Here is a 19,852-nt window from a genome sequence, read left to right as displayed (position 1 = left end):
TAAATAAAGATGTGATAAAAAGAACCCAAGAACCAAAACCTTTTCAGAGTCTTTGTAAATTACTTCTCTACATCTTATCACCTACATCACCTATGCAAAAAGAGTCAAAGACACATCATTGAAATTACATAGTTTAAATCCATTCTTCACAATATATCCAGACACCCAGACAAGGCCAGTTGATCAATGCTTTTTGCTTTGGAAACAATATCTTTCTCAGCATTTCCTTTTATCTGTGCTTAGCATTTTCTCAGGATACCCTCTACCCCTTTGGACCAGCCCACAGGGATTTAGAAACCCCTAAGATGGATGATGGCAGCTCTCCAGAGATTCCACTACTTATTCCATTCATATTCTTCAATGTGCCCTATAGGTCCCTTTATGTAAGTGTCCAAAATATGAACAAGAACTGTGAGATAAATCAACAAAAATCTGCAAAATCTCATAGGTGTTCAGTTCAGTAGTGAATTGGGAGCTTGGTAAAAATATTCTTGGTGTTCTTGGTGATCTATTCATCCATCTACTACTATCTTCTTTTCCCCAACAGGTCAACAACAATGGAGTGATCTCCTTCAACATTCAGGTGAGTCAATTCACTCCAGAGGCTTTCCCCCTCAGTGACAGCCGTTCCTTCATTGCCCCTCTATGGGCTGACGTACATAATGGTATCCGTGGAGATGTGTACTACCGTGAGAGCTCAGACCCAGAGATCCTGGAGAGGGCCACTCAGGATGTCAGAAAGTATTTCAAGAGTATGGCATCCTTCACTGCCACCTGGATCTTTATTACTACCTGGAATCAGGTCACCTTTTACGGAGGTAGCCAGACAACACCGGTGAGGCAAAAAGAGATATATTCATTTTGCCACTGTTTTATTTGCATGACCAATATCAGCTGCGCTACTGAGCAGTATGTACTGTTTGATCACCACATGAACCACAAAAGAGAGTAATAATTCTTTTTTCTTTCCAGGTAAATACATTTCAGGCAGTCTTGATCTCAGATGGCCAAGCTTATTTTGCGATGTTTAACTATGGAGAGATCAGCTGGAGCACAGGCACAGCTAGTGGAGGAGACCCTCTTACAGGCTTGGGAGGAACCACAGCACAGGTAATCTTGAAAATTGCATCTGTGATATAACAGCTGTACAGAGGTTACTGTATATTATGGACTACTTCATCACTTTCTTCTGGTTCTTTGCATTAGGTAGTTCCCTGGGAAATGTTTTCACCCTCTGCAAACTCCCAACATAATCTCTTTGATCTCATGATTCTCTGCTATGTTTGCTCTCTCTAGGCAGGTTTCAATGGTGGAGATGTCAGCCATTTCTTTAACCTTCCTGGATCACGCTCGAATGAAGTGGTCAACATTGAACAGACCACTAATGTTAACATGCCTGGACGGTGGTTCTTCCGCATTGATGCCGACCAGATAGACCCAGCAAATGGCTGCAGCTACATTGGTATAACAAAATGCATATAGTTATAGTTAGAGAGAGTTAGATTATATTTTTACATGTAATTAATATTTTGTTCATAGGATATCTTTATGAAATGTGTTCTCTTTATTTTGTATGTACACTTTTAATTCAACATGTTATCGTGCCATACCCAATCTCTCTTTCTCTCTCTGCATTTCTGCAAAATTTATTTTTCCAGGACGTTTTTACCGGCGTGGGGAGGTTTTCTGGCTATCAGACCAATGCACTCAACGATGTAGGTGTCTTGATCTGGATAATGAGGTCATCTGCCAGGAAACTCCATGTGGTCAATTAGAGACCTGTGAACAAGTGGAGGGGGCTTACTACTGCCAGCCTACCCGCACCAGCACCTGTGTGGTGTTTGGAGACCCCCATTACCACACTTTTGATGGATTTCTGTATCACTTCCAGGTGAAGTATAGGGTTAAAATGAGCCAGTTTCTATGAAAATGGCAAGTAATAGTTATGGACCTTATTTAAGGGAGCACTATTGGCAGTCCTGGCTTACTTTGTGCCCTAGAAAATGACCTAAGGGAGAAAAGTCTAATAGTATATACTCACTTTTTTAGCACACAAAGGGACCAAAATTCAAATCCTGACCTAATATTTACTTTTTTTTAAATAAACAAAATTGCAATTAAGCTTGTCAGAAAACCATGCATTTTCAATCTATAGGGAAGTTCAGCTTTGATATTTTAATAACTTCAATAATAGCTCAAATAATAACAGGCGACCAGAAGTGCGGGGGCATAGTGACCAAAGTGGCTTGACCAGGGCCCCTATGGCAACAATATTGGCAGCTCGACTGGACTGACCACAATTAGACACAATAACCAAGCAACTTATTTAATTTTATTAAATAAGTTATTTAATTATTTTATTAATAAACTTATTTTAATTATTTTATTAAGTATTCAAAGTGCACTTGGCCCATTAAATGTGTATGATGCTTCTGTAAATGGTAAAGTATGACATTTTCTGAACCAAGAAACATATTAAAAATAATAAAAATATGAGGATCATTATATTTCACAGATTGATTTTATAAGATATCTGTTATCAGTGGGTTATGCTGGAAGAAAAAGCTGTTTAAGTTTTTCATATATTTATCATTTAGTTTTTTTGTTTGTTTTTTGCTTTGTAAAGAACTGTAGGATGAAACTATGTGATCTCCTTGGTCTCTCATCCAGGGTACTTGCTCATACCTGTTGGCTCGTCCATGCTGGGAAATGCCTGGTTTGCCTTTCTTCAGTGTGGAGGCCAAGAATGAAAACCGTGGTGTGACCACTGTGTCCTGGCTACGGGACGTGACAGTAGAGGTGTACAACCACCGTGTCACACTACCCAAAGGGACTCTGGGAACTGTGCAGGTTGGCTCTCTTCATGTTTCAGTCCTTTAAATTTGAAGCTACTCCTCCTACTAAACTGCCCAACTGTACAATCAGTATGAATAGCAGCTTAGTAGATTAAATTGTTCTTGCAGGACACAGGCGATATAACCTTTCTAAATGTCTTTTACTTTGTGTTTCTGTTGTTACAGGTGGATGGCCTGATAAAGACTCTCCCTGTTCAACTTCAACTAGGCGCAGTCAAGGTATACCAATCTGGTGTTGCTGTCGCTTTGGAAACAGACTTTGGTCTCTTGGTGACCTATGACGGATTGCACTACGCCTCCATCTCCCTCCCCAGCTCTTATTTCAACAACACTTGCGGCCTATGTGGTAACTACAACGATGACCCCGCCGATGACCCTGTGTTGCCAGATGGCTCTCTGGCAGAGAGTGTAGTGGAACTGGGTGGTAGCTGGCGAGCCGAGGACACAGATTTTCGTTGTACAGATGGCTGTGCCCAGAACTGTAGCTTGTGTGAACCGGCAGCTGAAGCATTCTATTTTCGCTCAGACTACTGTGGGCTGATCAATAAAACTGATGGGCCATTCAGAGACTGTAGGGCTGTGGTAGACCCTACAGCATTTGTGTACAGCTGTGTTTATGATATGTGCAGCAATCGCGATAACATCACCACCTTGTGCCAGGCTATACAGGCATATGCACTTGCATGCCAGGCCCTGGGAGTCACTATACGACCCTGGAGATCACGCTCTTTCTGTGGTGAGTGAGATCAGATGTGATCTTAAGGTTAATTCAACATCTTTTAGAGAGATTAAATCAAGTATACATTATTTAATCCTATTCTCATTTTTTGTCATGAATATGTCCTTTCTATGCTCTCTTTTTCACTGACCTTCCATTTTTCCACTTGCTACTGGCTCTTAGCGTTGACATGCCCTGAGAACAGCCATTACCAAGTCTGCACAAGCGCATGTCCTGCCTCCTGTTCCGAATTGACATCTCACCTCTACTGCACCCATCCATGCACTGAAGGCTGTCAGTGTGACCAGGGCTATGTGCTGAGTGGTAGTCGCTGTGTCCGCCGGTCTGAGTGTGGATGTGAACGTGACGGCCTGTACTATGCCCTAAATGAAACCTTCTGGGCAGGGGAAGGGGGTGAGGTAGGTGCAGAATGCACCCAGCGTTGTGTGTGTGGCCCGGCAGGTGAAGTAACATGCTTCAATGACTCTTGTGGTGAAGGCGAGGTGTGTGCAGCAGAAGTTGGGTTGTTGGGATGTTACCCTCGTCGTGAAGCAGTCTGTTCGCTGTCCCAGTCTCAAATACTGGCCACGTTTGATGGGTCCACAATGCCGTTCCCTGATGAGAGCTCATTCTACCTGGTGAAGACTTTGGGACGCTTGCCTGCAAATGTTACTTCAGTGGAGGTGAAGATTGGCAGAAAACTGGTGAATAAAGGTCCAACATGGCTACGGCCAGTGGTCGTTAGAGTGGGACATTTGGAAGCACAGATAGGTGGCTCGGATTTCGACTTGATCAAGGTTTGTGGTGTCTTGCATAGCTTCTAATCTGCAGGTCTGTGAAACTGAAACTGATGCTGTTAAAAAAGACAGACTAACTAGACAGACTAACTATAGCAATATCATTATTTAAATAGTAGCTTTGATTGCTCCTCAATATATTCTCACATATTGCTGAGACCAAGTTATCTGACTGTACGACATGTTGACTGATGATGTCATATCTCTCTCTGCCCAGGTCAATGGTGAACCATCGATTCTTCCTTATGTCCACCCAGTGGAGCCTCTAATGATATACCGGTCCTCTGGTAATACCACAGTGATTGAGTGGAGTGGCTTAGTCCGCACCCGATATTCACGTCAAGGCCTGCTAAACATCACTCTTTCTACTCTCTTTTACAACACCACCTGTGGTCTCTGTGGTTTCTTCAATGGAGATCCAATTGACGACCTCCGTCTACCTAGTGGAAGGCAGGCCGATACAGCCGACCAGTTTATTGAAGGCTGGAGAGCCATTGCAGATGATCTGACATGCAATGGCGATTGTGAGGACTTGTATCGTATGTGTACAGATTTAAGGCTGTACCAGAGCCCGTGGCTGTGTGGAAACATCAATGACCTGGTAAACAGCTCATTCCTGGCTTGCCACACAGCTGTTAATCCCTCTCCTTTCTTCAGGAACTGCCTTTACAACATGTGTGTACGCGAGGGAAACCGTTCTGCCCTGTGTAACTCCCTCCAGGCATATGCTTCAGCTTGCCAGGATGCTCAGATCAACCTGGGATCCTGGAGGAGTGCTACCAACTGTCGTAAGAGTGTTGATTGTTTCTCTCTTTTACCATTTTCAAAACTTTTTATCATAGTTACATGATTTCCTTTTTCTTTCTTTCTTTAGCTCTACCCTGCCCAGAAAACAGTCATTTCGATGAGTGTACATCTGCATGCCCTCTCACTTGCTCTAACCTGGATGATCCCGAGGAGCCGTGCCCTCTACCCTGCTCCGAAGGATGCCAGTGTGAGGAGGGCTTTGCCCTGCGTGATGGCATCTGTGTGTCACGTAGTGACTGCGGCTGCTTTTACCTGGGTCGCCAGCTGGCCACCAATGAGACATTCTGGACCGACTGGGAGTGCCAGGAGCGCTGCTACTGTAATGGCACAGACAACAGTGTCTACTGCACCTTCTCACCCTGTCACCCAGAGGAGTACTGCCAGGAGAATGAAGGCATATTTTTCTGCCAGCCGAGGACTGAGGCCATGTGTGTTGTTGCTGGATATGGGCACTTTTTGCCATTTGGAGGTGTACCATTTGACCTCCAGAGCAGCTGTACTCTTCGTCTGGCCACTACTGAGTGTGGAGAAGGGGACGAGAATGGGTTTGGTGGACTAGACAGTGCAGAGACAGTTCTAGGAGGACTGCCCATGTTCCAGTTTTCAGTTCGGAATGAAGAGAGAGACACAAGCCAGACTATATGGGTGCGGGGATTTGTTTTGGAGGTCTATGGATATGAAATTGAGGTGTCACGAAGCTTCAAACACACAGTAACGGTAAGATTATCCTGGAAAATGTGTTGAGATTATGAATAATGTGTATCTTTTGTTTTTTTTTTTTTTCTCTTTTTTTTTAAACAGGGCCATGTTTGTATTTGTTTCGCAATGTGTATAGATGTGATCCAAAGCTGATTTAAATCAGTACAGAATTCACCTGCACTAGGACAGACAGCTACTGATACTCTTTGGTCATTTGCTTGAGCGTCAGACATTTCATAATCACAAGAATTCATCTGTAATTCTAGAACACGACCTTTTGAAGTTCAAACTCCTCATTTTTATGACACAAAGTTATTTTAATCAACCAGACAGAAGAGCTAAACCAGGAGTAATTTTTTCAGGTGAGGGGTGTAATATTTCAGTCAGCATCTGTTAGCATACTGGAGCAGATACAGAGGGAAAGTGATAACTGAGTGACGTCTGGAATGAGTTCACAACTTGTCTGGGAGATCTGAGGAACTTTAGATCAAATAAAGATGGAGGGGAGAAGAAACACAAGTTAGAGAAGGAGAGACAGATTGAATCATCAAGAAAATGGCTTTTGAACTCCAAGTATAAATAGAAGATGAACAAGAGATGGATAAAAGCTAGGAGATGAGACAGTAAGGGATGAATCATGTACCAAAAGGGTTGATGACTATTAATGAAACAAATGTGAAAATGTTTTTATCTCTTTTAGGTGAATAAAGAGCGCCTTTATCTGCCTATAAAACTCGGCCCAGGGAAAGTTAACATCTACACCCTTGGTCTGCAGTTACTTGTGGAGACCGACTTTGGTCTGAAGGTGGAGTACAAACCAAAATACATATCGCAAACCACTTTTTTCTTGTAAAACACAGACAGAAAAAATGCAAAACCTCTCCATTTATGTTATCCACTTTATAAGTTGGTTAATAATATCTCTACAGGTGGCTTTTGACTGGAATACTCTACTGCTCCTCACTCTTCCTCGCAGTCTCTTTAATGCCACCTGTGGGCTCTGCCAAGGAATGCCCATTTCTGGTCCCACTCTAAGTGTCAGCGAATGGGGCATGGCATGGGCAGACCGTGACACCTTCTGCCAAGTGGGCTGTGGGGACTCCTGCCCCCGCTGTGGATTGGTTGAGAGGGGCCTGGCTGCTGAGGTCCCCGCCCAAGTAACGGATGCTGTTGGTAACACTGACATGGATAACGGTAACCCAGGAAACCGTTTTCACCTTGCTGAAGGGTTGTATGTTTATGTCGAGCCTGAGGCGGTGAGATTATGTGGACTTATTATAGACCGTGGAGGTGTGTTTGCACGGTGTCACAGCAAAGTGGCACCAGCCTACTTCTATCAAAGTTGTCTTCAGGATACGTGTGTGGATCAAGGTGCGAGAGAGACCATCTGTAATTGGCTACAGATTTATGCCAGTACCTGTCAGATACAAGGAGTGTCGGTCATTGGCTGGAGAAGTTCCACACCCTGCGGTAAGAAATATGTCTTATCAAAATCTTATGCATAAAAATTAGTGATGCTTGCTAAGGCAAGCATCACAATTATTATTGCTCATATTTGAGGTCAGGGGTTTGTTCTACAGTAAATCGTGAGGTTTATCGAGGAGAAGGGTGCTGTTACTTTTCTAAACTGTCAGACTTTCACCTGATTGATGATAAAAGAAAAGAAAAGAAAACAGACTTAATTTGAAGGACTGACTAGAGCCATTTCTAGAGACTAGAATACCATAGAGACATGGGGGTGGGCTTTTTGACTTGGACCAGTAAGCATTCACTTAACCAGCCAAAATGTACTAGCAACTGTAAGGAAATATTTAGAAAATCACTCAGAATGCCTTAGCAACCACATACCACATTCTAGGCAAGCACCATGCATATTTTCTTCAGGAAATGTAAAGATTTAGAATTTTAGTAACATTTATGAGGCTGCTATTAAACTATTGAGTAATTTTTATGCATTTAGATGCAAATATTGTTTGCACTTCTAGGGCTAACATGAAAATGCTATTCTGAAACCCCTTAATTCCTGGTGTTATGCTGGCTAACCACAAACCATGGATTAATTTACATATGTTCTGTTTTGCCAACATAGAAACTAGAGGACATTTTATCACAATCAAAGCCCCGTGAATGTCACACATTTATATAAGCCTTTTACAGTGAAATACAATACATCTTCCCCTTTACTTCTTAAGAAACTCACCCGTCCAATGAACTCTTGTTTTGCCCTCTCTGTGTGTGTGCCCAGTGCTGTCGTGCCCTGTGAACAGCCACTATTCCAGCTGTGTGATGGTGTGCCAGCCGCAATGTGCCCCTGCACGTGGACAGAGAGACTGTAACCAGTATTGTGTTGAAGGGTGCCAGTGTGACCAGGGCTATGTGCTCAATGGCAAGAGCTGTATCCTCAGTCAGAACTGTGGATGCTACACGGATGGTAAATACTATGAGGTGAGACAGCATGTCACAAAATTGGACAAAGCCAATATCCATCATGAAGCTGTATGACTGTGCAGAACAAATCAATTTGTTCTGCTTGTCAGACATGAAGGATGAGGGTGGAAATGAGGCTGTATAACAAACATCTCTTAAAATTATTGCTACACTGCAAGATTTTTATATATATTTTTATTAGGGCTGTCAATAGATTCAAATTTTTAATCACAGAGAAGCGATATTTTGGGTTAAAGGGTTAGAATAGAAACTGAGTCTCGTCAGATTCTTTTCCACTGGCTGTAGACGTGAAGACAACACCTTCCATGATTCCGTGAAATCAAGGTGTCATTAAGCTACGCCTTTGTTTTGAATAAGCAACCTCTAGACGCGAAAACTACATAGTGTGCCTTTAAGACAGCTCAAACATGCATTTTAATCTGAGACTAGACTTAAGTATTGTCTGTGAAGCCGGACATCAGTGTGATAAAATCCCGACTTCTAACCTCATTTATATATTCTTAACCAGTTACTGTATCCAGTCAATTTTACCTGAGAATCTCATTTACATAAGACATCAAAACCTGTTTTTGTGAATATATTTTGTGTGGTTACATTGGCACAGTTTTTCATGTGTTCAAAATATTGTTTAATTGTTTTTTTTTTTTTTTTTCTTATATTATCTTTTCTTATATTAAGAAATAATAATAATAATAATATGGAATTTTAATATTAATTGATCTTTCTGCATATACACTGTTATTCACTGGATTTTACGATACTGAATTCAGTACACTCAACACCTTAGCAACCACACACTATATCCAAGCACTGTTGAGTCAACTTTTGTATGGGCAACCACTACTCGCATGTTTTTCAGAAATGTGAAAAAACAAAAACAAACAAACAAACAAAAAAATTAGCATTGCTCTTTTGCTTTTTATTAGATACACATCCAAGAAATCTGTTACTTGTTTTTGATCAATGTACTCTGTCTCTCAGCCTAAGCAGTTGTTCTGGAACAGTGACTGCACTAAACGCTGTCAGTGTATTGGACGGAATCTGATTCAGTGTGACCCACGACGATGTAAATCAGAGGAGGAATGTGTTCTACGTCACGGTGTGCGAGGATGCTTTGCCCGACGTAACCAGCACTGTGTGGCATCAGGCGGTGGCGTCTTCCGTACTTTCGATGGTGCCTCTCTTCGTTTACCTGCCTCATGTTCCTTTGTTCTTTCAACAATTTGTCACAAGCTGCCAGAGTTATCTTTTCAGCTCATTGCCAATTTTGACAAGTGGAGTACACCCAACCTAACCACCATCTCCCATGCTTACCTCTACATCAATGAGGAGAACATTCTCATCTCGGGAAACACGGTCAAGGTAGGAACACAGAAAATGTACTGCAAATGATGTATGGGACAGGAAATCACTTAGGTGAAGTGGTGTACAATTTCCTAGGAGAATTTAAAGGAAAACAAATAGTATTTTAAAATGAACTCTCAAGGCCCTCAAGGTCCACTGTCCTGCAGAGTTGAGCTGCATCCCTAATAAAACACACCTGAATAAGCTAATCAAGTTCTTTAAGATTACTTAGGGTGGGTCTCAATCAGCTCCCTAGTTCAGTAGTCAGGGCACTGATCAGGGAGTCTGCCATTTTAGGGGCTTTACTTTAAATAACATTATAAGTAATGTCAGAAAGATATCAGTTCTGCTGTTGTTCATAAATAAAAACTGGTGTCATGCTGTACAATGAGGACGTTATCATGTCACCAGAAATAGAGTCATCAGTGTCCCAATGTGTAGAGAGCCAGTGTCCTTTACTGTCCTTATACCAGTGCCTTAATTTGTGAATGCAATATACTGATTCACAAACTTGGGAGCTGATTGAGATTCTCCCTAAAACATTGTCCACCTTATTTTTAACGTAAGAACAGGCACGACCATTTTAAATTTAAAGGAATAGTTCACCCAAAAATGAAATGTTATCATTTACTCACCCTCATGTTGTTCCAAACCTGCACGAGTTTCTTTCTTCTGTTGAGCAGAAGTCTGTTGTTGTATCCGTTGAAGATATTTTAAAGAATGTTGGTAACCAGAAAGTTGACGGTAGCCATCAACCTCCATTGTATTTTTTTTTTCCTAATATGGAATCAATAGCTACTGTCAACTGTTTGATTACCAAAGTTCTTTAAAATATTTTCAACAGATACAACAACAGAATTTGTGTTCAACAGAAAAAAGAAGCTCATATGGGTGTGGAATAATATGAGGGTGAGTAAATGATGACAACATTTTCATTTTTGGGTGAACTATCCCTTTAATGTGTCTGGCTTCTGGTGTCATCCGCTTCCAATTATTTTTAGCTGTAGCTACAAAACAGCTTAGTATGCTGCTTAATACTGCAAACTGGTATTTCTTACTATACTATTAATGTATTGTCACAATTTTAAAACTGTAGTGCAATTTTTACAAAAAAAGGTGGAAAGGCAGTTCAGTTTGATTAAAACTGACCTCGAGCCCGAGGGCTGAGAAATCTTGCTTTAGAGGATGAGTTATGAGATTGCCTTTTTTATAGGTTGACTATGAATTTATTATAATGGTTAAGATATTACATGTTTCCAAGCTAAATGCTGAGTCTTTTTCTGTTTTACCTCAGGTAAATGGTACGCCCGTGTCCGTACCTTTTGTCACAGGTCTAATGACAAGAGTATCCACATCAGAAGGATTCCTAGTGATTGACACTCCTCAGGACATCCAGGTGCGTTATAACCGATTCAACACCCTCAGCATTACGATGGGCCCACGGCTGCAGAACAAGGTGTGTGGACTGTGTGGGAACTTCAACGGGGACCCCACTGATGATTATATCACCTCTCGTGGAAAACCTGCCGTCAGTGCACTGGAGCTCGCTCAGAGCTGGAAAACCAATGGCATGCAGAACAGGTTAGAAAGAAAAAGAGTCCTGTTATATTTACCACTATTTTCTAATAAATTTCTGTCCTTTTTTTGTTGCAACTAATTTTTTATTCTTCATTGCTTGCCTGTAGTTGTGATGAGACACAGTATGTAGCCCTGGCTCAGTCCTGTGATAATACAGCAGTATCAGAGCTCCAGGGGGAGGACAACTGCCTGAAACTCACAGATTTAAAAGGTTTCTTCCAGCCCTGCCATGGTCTGCTGGACCCTCACCCCTTCTACCAGTCTTGCTACATGGATGGTTGCTACAACCACCGTAAGGCCCAGGTGTGCGGCTCCATGGCCGCCTACGCTGAGGCCTGCCGTTCTTTCGGCACACTTACCACCAAATGGATCGCCCAGGAAAACTGCTGTAAGGGGACGCTGCCACCTACAGGATAAGAGGGAGAGTGTAGGAAGTGAAAGGCAGCCAGGCTCATTTTTACAAATATATTTTATATGTATTATATACATTTAAAATATATATATGAAAAGGAAATGTATATTTTTCATTTGAACATTTGCAAAAAATACTGCAAATAATTTGCTTTTTAATTTGCACTTATAGCTGAAAAACTACAACAGTAGTGTAACACGCAATAGACATTTTTTATAATTTTTTTGATGCTTACAAGACTATCACAAATCATTCTCAAAATTTTGAAAAAACAAAAATATTGTCTAAGAAACTTTATGAATTAGCAGATGGATATATGGATACCTTTACTTGTTTTAATGTAAATGACTGTATGTGAGCGTGTGTGTGTGTGTGTGTGTGTGTGTGTGTGTGTGTGTGTGTGTGTGTGTGTGTGTGTGTGTGCGCGCGTGTGTGTGTTTCTGTGTGCTAACTTTGTAACTGGACCTGTCTTTAGCAGAATGGATCTATGACCCCTGTGCAGGAGAGATCTGCTCTAACAACACATGTGAGCAGGAGAATGGAGGAGATCTGTGTGGCTGCCCTGAGCTACCTAGCACTGACATTAGTGAGTAAAACAAATCATATTGTAACAGAACACCACATATATCCTTTTTAAAATTATTATTATTATTGCTCATACTCAAACGCTACGTATTAAACCCAGGCACATAAACCATCCTGCACTAGTTACCTTTTATGTTATAGTAGAGGGTTAACTGCTAATTTATTAAAAAGTCACATTAAGAATTGGTATGAAATATTGAAGAAACATTTAAACGACAATACAGAACATTTTGTTCTTGTGATGTAGGTGAAGATGACATCATCCAGGCGGAGGTGACCTGTAAACATGCTCAGATGGAGGTCTCTATCTCTAAGTGCCGTCTGTTCCAGTTGGGCTTTGAGAGAGAGGATGTACGAATTAACGACCAGCACTGTGCTGGTATCGAGGGAGAGGATTTCATCTCTTTCCATATCAACAATACCAAGGGACATTGTGGCTCTATTGTACAGGTGACCAAATCTCTCATTAACAACTGTTCAAGAGCAGACTGTCTCAATTTAGACAGGCTCGGTGGTTCTCCTTGTGAGAGAATGGAATGTACTGGTCCTAGTAAAGAAAATGTACTGTTCCATTTACATCCATTTCATGTGAATGGAACAGTACATTTTCTTTACCAGGACCAGTACGTTCAATTACATGCGAATACACAGATTTGTATAAAGAAGACATTTGAACAATAGCTTAGACCAGCTAACCAGCTTTGGTTTAATATATTTATTTCAACAAGGAACAGTATTTTTAGACTGTCTATCAAAACCTAGTCAGCTGCCTACCTTAATGTTTTTTGGCATCATAAATATATTCATAATGCAATGGCAGCTAGTACTTGGTGGAATAATTTTACTTACTGAGAAGGCTTTTTTTGGCCAACAACTGAGGTAATTTTATGCAGATCCTAAATGTTGTCTTATAAAGAGTTCAATGAGTAGTTTCCATCCACTATGGTGGAAATTTATCTATTTTTTGAGTAATTAATAGCATCACTGAAAATAGTTCCATGTGATTGCAGTGCATTATTTAACCGTGTGATGCATGCTCAATGAGTTAAAGTTAGTCTTATGCTTTGATAAATATCCCAGATTTTAAAGATAAAACAGTCCTCAATGGTCCACTGTATAAGAGTATTAAATGTGTACTAGTTCTGAAATTATTCAGTTTGGTACAAAATAAATCATTTAAGTGCTTTCCAAATATGTTTTCATATGTTTTTCAAGAAAGATCTTTTTTTTGTCGTTTTTTTGTTTCGTTTTTCATTTTTTATAGCAGATAAACTCATATTCTTCTCATTAAAGTTTTGCTTTTCATAATCTAATTTTCATTATATGCTTGCTTAATGTGCTGTCTGCTTTTCTGTGGAAAGGTAATTCAATTCACTGTAACTTTGTCTGTGTGTGTGTGTGTTTGTGTATTTGTCCAGTCAAATGGAACACACATTATGTACAAGAACACGGTGTGGATCGAGAGTGTGAACAACACAGGGAATGTAGTGACACGTGATAAGACGATCAATGTGGAGTTTTCTTGTGCTTATGAACTGGACATCAAGATCTCTCTGGAGACAGTACTGAAGCCAATGCTCAGGTTAGCTGTCACACCTGCACACCATACATAAAACTACCACTGTATTACGTTTAACAATTACCACTGTGTAATACCAGTATGTTGGTATTTGAAGTACCTCAGAGTACTAAATACTATAAATACCGGAAAAATGCATATAATAATCATAATGTACCATGGTTTATATAACATTATCATGGTAGGCTATTTTTCATCTATGTAGCAAGGTACCTGTATATCCGCATTTATTATAATTAATAACAAACACATCTAACAAATAAAGTAAATTACATAAAATCAAATTATATGCACTTTAACATTCTACAGTTGGATGCCCCAGAGATGGGACAAATGAAAAAGATAACGTTTCCCCCTTTCTTTCTATTGTCCACAGTGTAATAAACCTCACACTGCCAACCCAAGAGGGCAACTTCATCACAAAAATGGCCCTGTATAAAAACGCTTCATACCGACACCCGTACCGTGAGGGAGAGGTTGTGCTGAGCACCAGGGATGTTCTGTTTGTGGGGGTGTTTGTGGAAGGAGCAGATGATAAACAGCTTATTCTCATTGTTAACATGTGCTGGGCTACACCATCTCGTTACAGCAGCGATCGCCTTCGTTACATTATCATAGAGAGAGGGTAAGGAAATAGCTTATGAAAATAATCTTACACAAACTAGCACTGAACATGTTTTGATACATATTTAACAGAATAGCATTTAAATACTGCACAAATTTTCGCAAAGGACTACACACCCACATACATACCAGTGAGTTTACAGCTCTCACATCACATAACTGTACTTCCAGGTGTCCTAATATCAAGGATAACACTATAGGCATGGCTGAGAATGGCGTGTCCCTCACATGCCGCTTCCACGTCACCGTCTTTAAGTTTATTGGTGATTATGATGAGGTGCATTTGCACTGTGACGTCTCTCTGTGTGACTCAGAGACCAACACCTGCAAAGTGGTGAGAGCTTGTACACACACATACAGACAAACACCTTTTTATTTTATTTTTAGTCGTCTTGAAATTTATAACATAAGAGACAATGGTAAAAGGGGTTGGTACATGATGTGCCTCTAAACAAAGGCTTGAACTGACAAATGCAAACATGATTTAGAGTAGGTTTTTAGTGATGTTTTACATCTTGTTCATCTCTCCATCAGTCATTTTGAAGAACTGCTTCTTTTAGATTCATAATAACTTTCATGCTTTTGCAGAATTGTCCTCATAACAAACGAAGTTATACAGATTACAGTCAGCATAAAGAACAGATCCTGTCAGTGGGACCAATCCGAAGAAGAGGTATAAAGTATATTTCAGATTTTTGCATGAATGCATGTCCTGAGTCAGTGTGTGTGTGTGAGGAATATGTGTGTTGTTTAAGATGGTAATAGTGAAGGCAAAATAAGATGTGGGTGTAAAAAATGGCTGTTTTGTGTATGTGCATAGTAGCAAGGTGATTACAACTATAAAAGTGTGTGTGGGGTGGGGGTGGGGGTTCAGGTATATCCTGTGTTATAGGTACAAAATAATAATCTAAATCATACTACATTTTCTGTAATGGGTAGGTTTAAGGTTTGGGGGTAGAATATACAGTTTGTACATTATAAAAATCATTATGTCTATGGAATGTCCCCATATAACATGAAAACCCAATGTGTGTGTTTCAGATTCAGACTGGTGTGAAGAGGATAATGGTGGCTGTGAGCAGATCTGCACTAGTCAAGTAACAGGCGCTGTGTGCAGCTGCGTGACAGGAATGCTGCAAAGAGATGGGAAGAGCTGCCGAGGTGAAATGCACACATACACACACACACACACACACACACATACTTGTTTTTGTGAAATGTGGGGACATTCCATAGGCGTAATGGTTTTTATACTGTACAAACCGTATTTTCTATCCCCCTACACTACCCCTACCCCTAAACCTAACCCTCACAGGAAACTGTGCACACTTTTACTTTGTCACAAAAACTCATTCTGTATGATTTATAAGCCTTTTGAAAAGTGGGGACATGCTGAATGTCCTCATATTTCACCTCTTTTTGTAATACCTATGTCATACCCATGTCATTATACACATTTGTGTCCTGATATTTCACAAAAACAAGTACACACACACACACACATTTAAATGTACTGTATTAACATTTTTAATAGGTGGATGTTGTCCAGTGGCTTTTGGATTATTGAAGAAAAGCAGCTCTGTGACCAAAAAAAGTTTCTTACACATTTTGTTCATTATAATAATCTTTTAAAATGAACAAAACTTTTAGGAATTTTGAAACCTAAACACAATAACTAGAAGTAAAAAGCTAAACATACCACGATTAGTTCACTTTGAAAAAAAATTTCCTGATAATTTACACACCCCCATGTCATACAAGATGTTGTATCTTGTGCATGTCTTACATGTCTTTCTTTCTTCAGTCGAAAAGAAATTAAGATTTTTGATGAAAATATTCCAGGATTATTCTCCTTATAGTGGAGTTCAATGGCCTCCAAACGGTTGAAGGTCAAATTTACAGTTTCAGTGCAGCTTTAAACGGCTTTAAACGGCTTTAAACGATACCAGACGAGGAATAAGGGTCTTATCTAGCGAAACGATCAGTCATTTTCAAAAAGAAAATTTAAACGTATATGCTTTATAAACACAAATGATCGCCTTGCGTGCTTCCGCTTTCCGTATTCTTCAAAAAGCTTACGCTGTATGTCCTACGCCTTCCCTATTCTACTTACGGAACAAACGCAGTGTCAGTTCTGATTTTTCCATAAGTAGAATAGGGAACGCATAGGACATACAGCGTAAGCTTTTTGAAGACTACGAAAGTGTGGTTTTGGCGGAAGCACGTACAAGGTGATCGTTTGTGTTTATAAAGCATATACAGTTGTATTTTTTTTCGAAAATGGCCGATCGTTGTGACCCTTATTCCTCGTCTGGTATCGTTTAAAGCCCTTTGAAGCTGCACTGAAACTGTAATTCTGACCTTCAACCTTTGGAGTCCATTGAAGTCCACTATAAGGAGAACAATCCTGGAATGTTTTCATCAAAAACCTTAATTTCTTTTCGACTGAAGAAAGAAAGACATGAACATCTTGGATGACATGGGGGTGAGTAAATTATCAGGAAAATTTTATGTGAAAGTGAACTAATTCTTGAAGCATCTGCTTCATCCAGTCTTTATTTAAAAACATATTCCCTGAAAGTTTGAGTTAGAATAGTTTGCAAGAACATGCTTATGAATGCAACAAGGCTATGAATGTTTACTAGTGAGTAGATGGTTGTTCCTATTAGATATGATTACATTTAATGTCTCCGACAACCTCTGTAGTCCCACTTGTTAGCAACCGCCTAAATATTTCATATATGCAAAAAAATTTTAACTGGCCACAAACAAGTGCAGCGAAGAGGCAAAATTTACTGTTCACTGTACCATACAAAACAAATTGCTCCACAAAGGACATTTTTAATACAGGGGTTGCATCTTTTAGCGAAACGTGGGAATTAATTTGGCACAACGCTAACAGTCATGGGTTTTCTTTAGTGGCTAGCCATTCAGTGTACATTGGTTACTCTTTACTGAGGTGCACTGTAGGATGGAATGAGTGTACTTTAAGTGTATATTAATCAGTTTAGACGCCATATGGAATTTAATACAGATGAAAACGTGAGGAATAGGGATAGACTTGCAGTCTTTACAATGGCACACACTGTATAAAGGTCGTAGATCACGTAATTTTCACAACTCTTGACTTTTAAAACTGTTTTATTGAGTTTTTGTAAACTGAAAGTTTTTTTTTTCTTTTAGGAAAAACATTTTATCAGCTGAATAACCGGATTGTTTTTAAACAACAGTACAATCCATTGAAAATACTTTATTCTATCCCTCACAGCCTCGTTTTCATTCCTGTCAAAAATTAAATATGGCGCTTCCCTGAATAAGGTCTATAGGGGTTTGATTTAACTTGTTGTAGTAGACAAAGTAACTTGCAGGGATGTGTTTTGTAGTTCTGCCGGACACAGACAGAACTTTCTCGTATTAAAGGTTGTTTCTGAACAACATACAGTAGTGGATTTTTCTAAATCAGAATCATTTGATGAATGATTCAAAGACTCACTCATAAAGACATATTTTGTCCCTGAATGAATCAGTGTGTTTGAACAAATCGGTTGATTGATTGAGTCACTGACCTGTAGTAAATCGCTGAAAAAGCCCCACCACTAAGTTTAGCCAATCGATTTAAAGAACTATAGCTAACTTTAGTATGTTTAATTGAGGAACAGTTTCCTTTACCAGAGGTTTGTAATTATACTGCTGTTTGTCTACACTTTTGTACACTACACTCACACAAATAGATCCTCTGAGTATTAAATGTCAGCAGCATCACCCTTAGACATCACTATTTTAGCTGTTCAGCTTCTCTGTACTGTAACTTTAAACCAAAGTAAGTCTTGTGCATTCTTCATGACTTGACTATGACGTCGCTTTACACACAACTCTCATTGTAAACTCCTTGACCCTCCGTTCTCACGAATCTCTTGTCTCTCTTTCCCTGTCTTAACAGTCACCAGTATGAGTACTGACCTTCAACCCCTGCTTCTTCTGGCAGCTGCTGTTGTAAGCATTAACATCTTACTGCAAACACACACCTCAATTTTGTTCTCTTAACACCCACCAAGCAAGGCCAAGGGAGAGAGAGGCGTATAAAGACAAAAGAGTGAAGCAAAACAGCCAGTGAGGGGATATGCATGTGATGCATCAGCAGCCCTGCAGTGAAGACCACCTCTGAGCAGTTCCCTTCAGCGAAGTGAAAACTCTGATCAAATACAACCAAGTGATCCTTCACCAGCTGGATATCTCAGACATAAAACAACGTGCTTCGGTCCAACATAAATACATGACACCCTTCAGACCCTGAAAGAATCCAACTCTTTTCTTTTGCGCAACATCTAAACGCCATAAACCAAAAAAAGAGAGAAACTGTCACTTTGAAATGTAGTGATAGAGAGACAGCTACTGAATATTTCACAGCCACTAATGACAGATTAGCAAGTATTACTTATTAGATGATGAGTTTTCCTGAGAATCACTGAAGAGTGAGAGCACATGTTGCAAGAATGGATGATAATTCTCAACACGTTATGTTGTTTTTGTTTTTTATTTAGTTGATTTGATGAAATGCATATCCTCTCCTGCTCTAATTCTCAATATGCCATTTTGTTTGTTATTTAAATCCCTTTTTGCCATACTAAAGTAATGCTGAGATCAAAATGCCAATCAACATTTGCATTGCTTTGTATTCCTGTGGATACAAATGAGTGAATAGCGTTCAGTACCAACACACAAATGTTCTTGAGTAGCCAACTTTTAAAGCATCACTTATTTAAGCTGTATATAGTAGGCCATGTTTGATGGATGTGAACACTTTTGCCCTGTACAATAAATACTCAAATGTACTGTATGAATCACTGACATAAAGTGATTTTTTAGAATCATCAATTCCATTTGCAATTTAGTCTGGCAATATCACTCATACTTGACTTGATGATGATATTAATGAAAGATGCAAGGACTGTTTCTAATCACTTCCCTCATGACACCACACAGCTGAACTATACTTCATTTCCTGTAGGTTTGGGACAGCCATAACACCATGGTAACTTATTTAGTCAGCTGTAGTCACTTATGTAGTCAAGTGACCGAACCCTTGATGTCCATACTTACTGTAACAATGTTTTCTTATTCTAGGGGTTGTTTGTTGGTTTGTTTGTTTTTAATCCGATATGATTTATTTGAGAATAAAGTGAGCAATTCACATTGATTCTGCTTCTATTCATAGTGCATTAGTCATGGCTTCTGCAGCAAGCCAAAGATAGAGAGCGCGCGAGAGAGAACGATCCGCGTTGCTATGGCGACCGCTTGGGAGGCGGTTCCTTAAATCCCGACTTGAGAAAAGCACATATTGGATCAGGACTTGTGCTGGTATGCTGTCACTCCAACCAACTGATCGAGTCCTTAACACCGAGCCCG

The 19,852-nt window shown here is 39.9% G+C and overlaps 1 protein-coding gene across 4 annotated transcripts in view; it reads left to right on the top strand.

The window, feature by feature from the left end:
- Positions 1 to 19,621, top strand: part of tecta (tectorin alpha) — a 37,681-nt gene extending 18,060 nt beyond the window's left edge. For 3 of the 4 annotated variants that reach the window (XM_067405599.1, XM_067405600.1, XM_067405601.1), the window contains 24 exons: positions 244 to 383; positions 548 to 835; positions 973 to 1,110; positions 1,297 to 1,462; positions 1,659 to 1,891; positions 2,671 to 2,850; positions 3,021 to 3,591; positions 3,757 to 4,370; positions 4,588 to 5,158; positions 5,245 to 5,894; positions 6,577 to 6,681; positions 6,806 to 7,346; positions 8,122 to 8,321; positions 9,306 to 9,686; positions 10,963 to 11,249; positions 11,354 to 11,634; positions 12,134 to 12,244; positions 12,491 to 12,693; positions 13,662 to 13,825; positions 14,199 to 14,447; positions 14,618 to 14,780; positions 15,035 to 15,119; positions 15,488 to 15,607; positions 18,387 to 19,621. In XM_067405599.1, coding sequence (XP_067261700.1) covers positions 244 to 383; positions 548 to 835; positions 973 to 1,110; positions 1,297 to 1,462; positions 1,659 to 1,891; positions 2,671 to 2,850; positions 3,021 to 3,591; positions 3,757 to 4,370; positions 4,588 to 5,158; positions 5,245 to 5,894; positions 6,577 to 6,681; positions 6,806 to 7,346; positions 8,122 to 8,321; positions 9,306 to 9,686; positions 10,963 to 11,249; positions 11,354 to 11,634; positions 12,134 to 12,244; positions 12,491 to 12,693; positions 13,662 to 13,825; positions 14,199 to 14,447; positions 14,618 to 14,780; positions 15,035 to 15,119; positions 15,488 to 15,607; positions 18,387 to 18,490 — 6,545 coding nt within the window. In that variant the 3' untranslated portion in view covers positions 18,491 to 19,621. Of the gene's footprint in view, positions 1 to 243; positions 384 to 547; positions 836 to 972; positions 1,111 to 1,296; positions 1,463 to 1,658; positions 1,892 to 2,670; positions 2,851 to 3,020; positions 3,592 to 3,756; positions 4,371 to 4,587; positions 5,159 to 5,244; positions 5,895 to 6,576; positions 6,682 to 6,805; positions 7,347 to 8,121; positions 8,322 to 9,305; positions 9,687 to 10,962; positions 11,250 to 11,353; positions 11,635 to 12,133; positions 12,245 to 12,490; positions 12,694 to 13,661; positions 13,826 to 14,198; positions 14,448 to 14,617; positions 14,781 to 15,034; positions 15,120 to 15,487; positions 15,608 to 18,386 lie in introns of those variants that run through there. The other variant, XR_010896858.1, reaches the window with a different exon arrangement.
- Positions 19,622 to 19,852: the final 231 nt, after the last annotated feature.

Source organism: Chanodichthys erythropterus, chromosome 13 (genome assembly GCF_024489055.1).
Source record: "Chanodichthys erythropterus isolate Z2021 chromosome 13, ASM2448905v1, whole genome shotgun sequence".
NCBI classification, from domain to species: Eukaryota; Metazoa; Chordata; class Actinopteri; order Cypriniformes; family Xenocyprididae; genus Chanodichthys; species Chanodichthys erythropterus.
This window is presented reverse-complemented; position numbering and strand designations above follow the sequence as displayed.